Here is a 10632-nt window from a genome sequence, read left to right as displayed (position 1 = left end):
CCCTCAAAAATATTTAGGGGGAGAGGGAAAGAAAATCATGCACACAAACATTTCCATTTGCACAGAACATTTCTTTGAAATACCAGGAATTTGAGTTACTGGTACCCGACTGGTTTTTTCTACATCTAACACTGAACTTGGGTTTTGAAGTGTGTGTCAAGACTGACTTCAGAAAGCATTCAGCTTGCATCACGTCACTTAACCACCAGGTGTCTCTGCGCACTGCACAGCACCGGCCGGGCTGACAACCAAGCCGCAAAATTCTTCCTTTGTCCACTGTATGTGTATTTATTTATTTTTAACTTAATAATTGCTTTGTGTCCAGGAAGAGCTGCAATTCCATGATACTGCCACACATCCTGCACTGCCACGGGCTAGACAAGTACTCAGTGAGCCATAACAACAGACAGAAGGACTGGCCTGTGTGCTCTGTGCACACAAACCTCTGCTGAATGTCTCCACATCCTTCCAGGACCTGTCATGGAGCAGAAGTGACTGCTCCTGCCAGGCCTCTCCATAACATCTGCCCAGCGTCTGGCACAGGGCAGTCCTATATGTATTTCTTCCCTGTCTGAGCAGGATGCACATATAAGGGTGGAATGATCGGGATCTTGCCCTTATTCAGGCTGTCAAACCCAACACATCACTATCACTGACAGCAAGAGAAGTCAAGACAGAGAAAACAGCAGGTTGGAAGCTTTTATTCAGTAATCAGTCCTGCTGTGTGTGTAATATCTTAGCAACTGGAACTCAAGTATGCAAAAATACTGAGTTTTCAGTGAAAAACCAAACAGTATAAAATATTCCAGTATTGCCTCTGAGAACCATTATTGAAATAAGACCCCTGTTTCAAAGGCAATGTGCTCATTTATTTTGTTAGCTCAAACCCTCCCCCCCCACCCCCCCTCCAAGAAAAAAAATTGTTCAGACAGCAACCCTCCTTACCCCCACACTACCCACACATGTTGCAGGGTCAGAAACACTACATGAAATCCCTTCCTGATTTCCAAAGGTTAATTGAAGATCCTCCCAGTGTTGTCAGGGTCCAAGAAGACACAGACTACTGGGACACCGAGTGGTCCTGATGCTCTCCACACCGCAGACAGCTGTGATGCTACTGAACTCGGACGAGAGGCTCCGTCTCCCGGATGAGCCACTGAAGAGCTTCATGCCGCCCTTGCCTCTCCAGTTCTGCTCCAACTACTTCCCTGCATTTCTGATGGTAGTCATTCACCCAGTTACACTAGAGAAAGGGAAGGGTAAGACACTCAGCATAAACACAGAAGAGTTCATGCCCGTACAAGTTACGTTCAGCCAAAGACATTTGCAGGCCCTTGCACTCTTTGGGTCTGAGCTGTTAGGCTGAGATGGAATCCTGTCCCAAAGAAACAGACCTCTATTGTATGGAAGTGACTTGCAAATTCGATGAGGGTAGGAACTGAAGCAATTTGTCCTCTGTTTTCAAGGAGCCATGGTTCAGTTTAGCTGACAAGTAAAGCCTCTACAAATCACTGCCTCCAGCAAGTCCGAATAGCTGCCTTGGAACAGTTTAATAAGCTTTGCAAAATTGTAACTGGACAATGCACTCCTGAGGCACAAGTTGACCTATTCATCTGAATAGGTAATCCTAGGGCAGATCTTGGTACCCTTCACAGCCCTTTTCAGCAAATGGAAATGCAAACAGGGTTATAATTAAGAAAAGGAGGACCTGGTGAGGCAAAATAAAGAGTGTGGTAGAAAAAACCAGGATGAAACAAGACATGGTAAAGGTAGTGAGAAACATAAACAGAGTATGAAGCTATTCAGGAAATAAATGCTACTGAGCAGGTATCATAGAAGTTTGCTCAGAGGGCATCTATTGAACTGGGGTGTGGCTGAATGGGACTGGTCACAAGCAGATACAGTCAACAAGATGGGACAGTCATGACTACAGTCCATGGGGAGACAGCATGATAGTCTGGCAGAAGCAAATTAGGGCAGGAGTTGGAAAAGAAAAGAGATGATAGTGCCAAATACCCTATCAAGGCAACTACCAAAACAACATAATAAGCAGGATCCTCACTACCTTCATCATAGAATAACTTACACTGGAAGGACCTCTGAAAAGCTCATTTAGTCCACTCTCACACTCAAAGATAGATAAAGATTAAAAATAAGTCAGAGTGCTCAGGACTGCTCTCTGAATCTATAAAATGGAACAGAGACCAGTGGTTCCTGTAGAACAAGGTGGTTCTAGTGCAAAGGAGACAATGCAAACCAGTTTTACTTACCTCTTTTTGTGTCAGCAAATTAACATCAATCATTTTTGTTTGGATTGGAACCAGGGTTAAAGGCTCAAAGGTCAGGCTCCCTCTGTTTTTGAAATTGTACTGCAGCAGAAAGACAAAGGGATTGTACAGCTTTAGAAACAGCTCCAGCCAGATCACACTTGCTCCTTGATTGGTGTCATCAATACAGAACAACCCAGGCAACATTCAGATGAAAGGGTAGCAACTTACATTAACATTTTTCTTCCAGCTCAAGCAAAGAATCTCAATATAAACAGTTCTTTCTTTCAGCAGTCCCTTTCTAGAGGCCATGTCCCAGGTCACAATTGTATAGAACTTTAGCTTGACGACTGTATGATCATTTTCAGTTAGGCATTTCTAAAAGCATAACCCAGCCAGGATGGCAACTATAGTGTAAAAGTCTGTCTGCAGTTTTGGTTTTACTGCCACTGAAGACTCTCTACCAGAAAGCAAAATCCCGCCTTGGAAGATCAACCAACAATTACTCCAACGGGCTAAATAAAAATGCTTCTGGACCTTCATACCCAAATATAAAACATTTTAAATCTCTTTCACACACACATACATTTCAAAATATGGAAACTCTGCAGAAGCATAACTGTCTTCTGTACCCCATCAGCAAGGGAGACTTAAAATCAGTGTTCACCAGTGCAAGGTTTTGGAGACCAGGAATCTTGATTGGGATTCAATTGTTGGCAGCACGGTCCCACCTCAAGTTCTAGTACTTTAAGGTTTACAACCAGTGAGTTATGGAGAAAGGTGCATCTCGAGCAGGTTTCTCACCTTGGTTTCAGCAGGGATCACAAGGACGACATTTTCTATTCGGATCCCAAAGGACCCATCTTCATAATACCCTGGCTCTGCAGAAACAGACAGTAATTAACTAAGCCACATCGCTGCACTGTGCAAGTACTTATTCCCTGTGGCTAAACTTCCCCTCTATGGCTTTAGTCCACTAAAGTCACTAAGCAATCTTGACATCAGGAAGCCACAGAGGCAAACAAATTTCTGACTCTACTTAATCCGCACGGAAGCCCCGAGCAAGGTGACAGCAGAAGTTCTCAAAGAGACAAAGTTCTCAGACAAGACAGTCAGCCCTCGAGGTTGAGAGTCCCCATGCAAGTCAAGAGAGAGCACAGAATACATGTGTTCCAAATACTAGAAACTCTGAAAATATTGATGTCTTTATGAAAGGTAGGTGGGTAACCTCTTTCTCAAAACACTTCTTTCAGAGAGTGTTCCTCTGACTCCCTGAGAGGTCTTTGCATTCCTGAAGGAATGTAACTCACTCAGCAGGCTGTTAATTTACTATTGGAAAAATAAGATGTAAAGATTTAACAGCTGCCTCAAATAGCCCATAGCAAAGACAGGATTAGCTCCTGAAAGCTTGGTGTCCACTTTGTACCAGAGCCAGTTCTTCCACAGCATTGCCAGAGCCAGGCTGGTCAGGAGCACAGCTCTCCTGAGGTCTGCACTGTACAGAGCAGGAAGCAGACCTGAGCACCTGACTGCAAAGGTGCTTCATGGAAGGTGAAACAGCTAAAATGAAGGTCTTTACCTAGAGAGCTTAAATGACAATTAAAATAAAGAAGGCAGGACCAGAACTTTGGATCTGACCTTTCCTCTACACCACTATCAAATTTATTCCCTCTGAATCTTAAACAGCTTGGTCATCCCTCTCCAGTAACCAGAGAGAATCACCAATGCTAAATACCATCAGAGACGATCATTCCAGCCTCCAAGGGCTCATCTGCAAAGGTTTTGTAGCTGATGCCACAAGGACCCTCATGCACATTTAGAAAAGAGCCAACTCCATGTCCTGTCCCATGCAGGTAATCCAAACCACAGTCCCACAAGGCAGAGCGGGCAAAGGAATCTAGAAGGTGACCTGTAGACAGACATGGAGAGAGAATTTAATCATGTCAGGCTCCCTCAGAGAAGCTGATAATCACACTGAGACTTCAAACCTGGAAAATATGCAAAAAGAACCCCAAACAAAAAAACCTACAATCACCCCCTCAAAAAGTCCCACCAACAACCAAATGGTTAGAAGTTACAGGATAGACTTGGCAAGTTTGACATTCAAGCCCTTTCTCAGCTAAAGAGCACTTCCCTCTCTCATGTTACAGAGGTCATCAGAGGATGGTTTGTACCAGAAACATTGCACTGCAGCTTGCTCCCCTGGTGTTTCCAGGAAAGAATCCAGTGGTTAAATGTCCCACTTTGGTAACTTTCTTTAAAGGGAGCTGCACTAATTAAACTCGAAGTAGGAGACCTGCCAATTGTATTTGGTGAACTAATCAGCCAAACTTCTTGCCTGGATGGCAAATCATTTCAGATCATTTCGACCAGAGGGCACAGAATTTCTATTGCCTGCATGTGAACACCAAGCCCATATATCCAAGTTCATACACCCGTCAATTTCAGTTTGGATTTCTCGTACCCCTATGCAGCTGCTTTTAACTTGTCTACCCAAGAATGCAAACTGAAGAAAACTCAAAAGAGATGGTTTTGTACAGAGTGTGACCAGGGAGAAAATTGCTCTGCAACAAATTCACCAGAGGTGAATGGATGTCACAGCTTCTCCTGCACAAAATCAGAACCGCTCCTTTGTGTGTCATTGTCCCACTGATACAAGAGATTTCATGTTAAGTGGAAGAGAATTAGCCCATCCTTTGAAGCTGGAAAGTGACCACTTGCTTTGACAGGGCCATTAGCAAAGAATAAAGACAATCTCCAAGCACAGAAAGGCCACAGATGTGCTAGAGTACCACTGGCTGATGAAAGTCACTATCACCTTAGAACCAGAGCACTTCGAACACACTTCAGACTTTCCAACACTGGTTAATAATGGCAGAGAAGGCATCAGTAATTCAAAATCCAAACTATTCTGATGAAACTAGAGAGTTACATCAACATCTGCCTAAAAACATCTAGACCTGTCAACCATAACATTGTTCTCACACCACTTAATGGTTCTTCAGAGATCACTGCAATGGTCAAAACATTCCAGTAGATTAACCCACCTTTGGTTCCATTTGGGAAGATGGCTGCACTCACAGCTATATGTCCCTTCAGGACATAGGTGAAACATTCCTGTCAAAGAAAGGGGTGTCATTGGTAAACAGGGAAAGGCAAAACTTTGTATTCCTCAGGGATGGAAGGAAAGACTGCATCTTGTAGCAAATTGGGGAGGATCAGGAAAGACTTATGCCCTCCTGTGGCTGGTAATGCCAAAACAAACCAGGAGTAGAAAGTTTAACTTACTCTGAAGATCTTTCTCTGGTAATTATGGAGAGTGCATCACAAACTCAGACTGCAGGTTTAGCAGCAGGATTCACCTGACCTACATGACTGATTCTCTTTATGGATGTACTTTAACTTCCTGAGCATACCCTACAGCATATTTTTGTCACTAAGTGAACTATAATGATGAAATTAGTTTTAGTTACAGAAGTAATTCAAAATAAAATTACATTGCTGAATTTTCAACACAGACCTTCTCAGGTAAGTCTGAGACTAATTTTTTATATGTTACACACCAACTGGAGCCTTGCATAAGACACTGAGCTTGGCACTAAATTACACCCCCTAATTCCCATGTTGGACAAGCTAGAAATGTTTATCCTCAGCCTGCTGATTTTATTATTTCTCAGAGGAGACATGCCATTTTGCAGATGGAGAGCTGTGCATTTTAAGCTAGAAAGGTGTCATTTTTCTAAATTGCTCAGTTTATATTTTAGAAGTCCAAAGTCGGGCAGTGCTCTTTTCAGTCTTTATCCAAATGCTGTCACATACTAGCAAATAAATGATACTTGATAAAGCACTTTGACTGTACAGCAATAGAGCACATTACTAATTTAAGTATCTCTAATAATAAGGGTCAGGTCACAAACCACACTGAGATGCTCACTTACCTTTTCATAGGCTGATGGTGTGCCAAAATGCATTGTCCTGGTCACATCTGTTGTACCATCTCTTCAGAGGCAAACAAAGATGCAGGAAGCAAAGGGATGGAGCAAAATGAAAGATCAGAGTGAGAATACACAGAAAATGCAGTCACACTGCAGCAAATGAATCAAGCTCATAAAGGGGTAGTCATCTGTTCTGTGCTACTCAAGCCTGATGATGTAATAGCTCCTAATCTCAAGAATTCCTGAACACAATGCCCCAGATGCACCAATAATGATCTACAATTCAAACTGTTACCTTTGCTCATAAAAATGATGCTAATTTGAGGTTTAGCAACTGGTAGCTGCCCATCGAGAACAGGCCAAATTTAGCCTTATTTGTATGAAAGATGATTCATCAACTGCTTAAAAATATATACTTACACACAAATGACAGCTACCAGCTTAGGAAAGGGAAGTGTAAGAAGGTATAGTAAGTATCCTTTTCATCCTCAGGATGTCTTGTGCTAAGATTTCTGCAAATTATCCTGCATTTGGATAGGGGTTAGCCTGAGCTATCAGAAACTGGCTTCAAGTTCCTTCTACAAACACCATTTTGAGCCTGCTGTCAAAAACACAATGGCTCTTGAAATAACGAGTTCCCTTTGAAATGCTCACTCCTGTCCCTGTGCTCTTCCCAGCACACACAGGCCATGGTCACAAAGAACTCACAGTTTAACGTCTCAGCAGGGACAAGCAAAGCATCCCTGTCACAATGCTGTGGTAAGTGCCATTGATGTCCAGATTATATTGTATTCACAAGGCTGCTTTTCATAGTGGCACTAAGGAAATCGTTAATTAGGCCATCAGAGGGGAGGAAAAAAGATCTCCTTGTAAAAATCTTATCAAAGGATGTCTGTATGGTTCTTTTTTAAAGCTCTTCCTGACTGACATAACAAAAAGGCATAGCTGTAAAGACAAAGCTCATCTCAAAGGAGCAGCCAGGCTTGTCCTGCATCTTCCTGAACAAGCCACTTCTCATCTATTTACACTGGCTAAAAACATCACTTTTCTCATTTTCCATCGAGTCAGAGTTCCACAATAAAGGAACTGAGGCCACTGAATGGCACTGTCAAAACAGCACTGAGTGCCTTCCCAAAACCAAACTTAAGACCCAAGTGGCCCCTGGGATGAGAAAACCTGACTCTGAGTCTCTCTGGGAAGGCAGAGACCATCACAGGACAGTGCTGTTCTATTCCACTGCCTCACCTTGTTCTAACTTTAACATCAGCCAAATTTGCCCATAGGACAGATCCTGGCAGGGTAGGCACCTCTCCCAGCTGTCCAGGGTTCTGTGTAGGTAGCCCAAGGCTAAGCCAGGGCAGTCAGGTCTGCTGCCTGCTCCAGCAATTCTAGCACCAATATGCCAGGTGTGCAGAGCTGCAACAGAAACATGCACCACCAGCTAAAGCACAGCTCCCATCCCACTGGGAATGGGACTCAGATGGGAACTGTGTCGTGGCATCTTGTCCCCTACACCAGGCAAGGCTTGTCAGCCCTAATCTGCTGTCCTGCTCAAAGCTTGCTGGCCAAGACAACTGTGAGCTGACCCTGCAGGGGGCCACTGGGAACATAAAACACATCCCACTTACTTGTATTGTGCTCCTGAGTCCAGAAGGTAGATCTCGTTCACAGACAGCGTTCTGTTGGTCTCAGGAACTGGCCTGTTCAGTTAAACACAAAGTTTTTTGTTCCACAGTTTTAAGGTCTCTAGTCCACATCTGCAGTTCAGAAACTGTATTTAAGTGCAAGCTTGGATGTGTCAGCTCTGAATTCTTGTGGCAGTGATGGAAATCCCACACATGCTGAGCCAAGAACCATACTGAGGAACGTATTTGTATACAGCAAATAGCACTACAGTACAGAGAATAGCTTTGTTGCTTCCAACAAAACCCGTTCCTGGATGTGTTTCAGAACAGTCTGCACTTTATACTCATCCTTCCCAGACTTTTAGCCCCCAAATAGCCCTTTTCTATGGCCCTGAGCAGATCAGCATTATAATACATGCATGTTGCCAGCAGGGAAAGATCTTTATTTAGTAAGTGTGGAATAAAGAAAGACAGCAAGCACCATCTCTCTAGAGTACTCTGTTGTGACTCCATGAAGAAGTGAGACAGCTCATTCCAACTGTGTTTGCTGAAGGATGAAAGGAGACAGCATGTTTCTCTTACTTGTAGTGAATGATGGCTCCATTTGGACCTGTGCTTGATATGGTGGCAAAACTCAATTCAACGAAGTCTTTCTGTTGACTGAAAGAAAAGATTTTGATCACTACAGCACAAGTGAGAACAGCACAACAGGCACCTGGGGCACCTGGAGTGCCCCACCCTCAATTTCACATCCCCTCAGCCTTTCCCTTGGCCTCAAAAGCCATCTGGGCAAACATAATTTAGGTAGAACGGCACAATTTGAAGCCTGCTTCTCCCAGTCATGTAGAAACCTGTTCTCCTTCTCTACTCTTTCCTTAGAAACAGAATATTCACCATCCAACCACCCAGGGAAAAGATGTGATGAATCATTTCTACTTTGTTACTTACTTACGCAAAGCCACTTTAGAGGACCTAAATGTGCACATGGGAAAAATGGTGTTTCTTCTCCATCATAAGAGAGGGAAATCTAAATTTTACATCAATTCCTCCATGGTAAGAAAGCAACTCTCTTGTATATAAGTGTCCTAACCTGCAGCATTCCTCATTGCTATCTCAAAAGAAAAGCAGATAGGATCCATTGGGCTGGGACTTGTATCTCCCAAGAGACTCAATTCTTCCCAACTCTGTCAAGTTTTCAAAGAAATCTTGTAGTAATTGTTTGTCCTCAGGTAAAATATATCTGCAAGTGAGATGGATTTCTAAAGAATAAAAAACAAAGGATACAAACACCACCCAGAAAACTTCCTCAGAGTGGATTTACTTTTTTTACCTGCGGAATTCCTCTGCTTTGTCTGCAGCAATTATTTCTGTTACTGTTCCCTTTGGAACCTAGTGGGCAAAGACATAGGTTGAATTAGTTCCCAACAAGTAAAGAAAATTCTATATATGCTTAAGCACTGGGTCTTGTCTGTGCATTATGAAATCCAGTGTGGAAGTGGCCTCTTTCCAAGTTTTCTGTCCTCATTCCTCAGTAATGACAAACACAAACTGAGCAATATTGTGCAGAGCATGGAAGAAGCAGGAAGTGGAGATGGGTTAGAGCAGGATTGCTGAACCCTGACTAGGGAGCAGTTAGGGCAGTACTAACTTCACTGAGATGTGTACAGAGCTAACATCTCACAAGGCAACATCTCACAGACAGGTTACACTAAACTTGAACCGTTCTCTTCAACACCCCACGGTATTAGAAATTTTATGCTTTTAAATAAGGAATGGAAGCAGTTGCAGGAAAAACAAAGCATGTTAAATTTTACTTCAGGCATTTGATAAATTAAAACCTGTGACACAACTTCCCAGGACTGGATAACAAGTGAAGGGGGCAGGAGCTAGGATTCATAACCCCTGAGGCAGACTTCTTGAAGTACTCAGACATGTAAAAAGGCACCTTCTGGAAGTCATCAAGCCATCTCCATAAATAAAGTAAATGGTCTCAGACATGCAGTAGCACAGAAGGAGCACAGCTCAGTACATAACACTTGGCACTCTGCACCTTCACTGTGTACTTCTAACCCAGTGAATACACAAGTAATTTGTTTTTATCCCATTTTCACTGCACCTCTCCACTCATAAATGCCAAATCTCTTCACATTACCAGACAACCCTGATTATCATGATAGTAATTCCAAAGTATTCTAACAAGCTGGATATTATTTCATTGTTTACACCACCAAACCAGGACAAGACAGTATAAACACTACACTGTGCTGTTCAGGTCATTCCTTACTTATTCCAGCTTTCGACTATGTAAAATGGATGGGAGTATGTTTCAAAAAAAAAATCATTCAGTCTTGAATGAAAACATAATTGAAATCCTCACCAAAAAAAATAACCACCAGATAAACCCCCAACTGTTTCCTCATTTTTAGCAGCAGCACTATAAAGACTAGCAAAAAGTTTATGCCAATGAATAGCTTTACACAGCAATAAAACCTCAAAGTTAAAAAAAATAATACCTCCTTTTCCAGCCAGTTAAACAGCTCACACAGGGCAACAGCATCTTTAATCTATGTTAAAATAAGCACAAGAAAAGGGAATTGAGGAGAGAAGATTTGTCAAGCCTCAGTATAATCAGGTTTTGATGCAAAAGAAACTGCAAGTTTCAGAAACACAAACTAAGAGATGATCTAAGAGGCATTTTCAGGATTTGCATACTGTAATTAATTTAAGCACTGGAAATGTATCTGGACAGCTAAATAAACATTAGTAAAGGTTAAGTGCTGGGACATACCTTACTGTATAGAATTA

At 42.5% G+C, this 10632-nt stretch overlaps 1 protein-coding gene across 4 annotated transcripts in view; it reads right to left on the bottom strand.

Annotated features, from left to right (window-relative positions):
- Positions 1-685: 685 nt before the first annotated feature.
- The window catches only part of XPNPEP1 (X-prolyl aminopeptidase 1), a 30936-nt gene continuing 20989 nt past the window's right edge, over positions 686-10632 (bottom strand). For 3 of the 4 annotated variants that reach the window (XM_071563610.1, XM_071563609.1, XM_071563608.1), the window contains 10 exons: positions 10341-10391; positions 9158-9216; positions 8410-8487; positions 7831-7902; positions 6206-6266; positions 5315-5384; positions 4003-4176; positions 3072-3148; positions 2271-2369; positions 686-1243 (listed from right to left, as the gene is read on the bottom strand). In XM_071563610.1, coding sequence (XP_071419711.1) covers positions 1115-1243; positions 2271-2369; positions 3072-3148; positions 4003-4176; positions 5315-5384; positions 6206-6266; positions 7831-7902; positions 8410-8487; positions 9158-9216; positions 10341-10391 — 870 coding nt within the window. In that variant the 3' untranslated portion in view covers positions 686-1114. The remainder of the gene's footprint in view (positions 1244-2270; positions 2370-3071; positions 3149-4002; positions 4177-5314; positions 5385-6205; positions 6267-7830; positions 7903-8409; positions 8488-9157; positions 9217-10340; positions 10392-10632) is intronic. The other variant, XM_071563611.1, reaches the window with a different exon arrangement.

The sequence above is a fragment of the Pithys albifrons genome, chromosome 9 (genome assembly GCF_047495875.1).
Source record: "Pithys albifrons albifrons isolate INPA30051 chromosome 9, PitAlb_v1, whole genome shotgun sequence".
In the NCBI taxonomy this organism is placed as follows: domain Eukaryota; kingdom Metazoa; phylum Chordata; class Aves; order Passeriformes; family Thamnophilidae; genus Pithys; species Pithys albifrons.
Note: the sequence above shows the minus strand (reverse complement) of the source record. Positions and strands in the feature narration are given on the sequence as shown.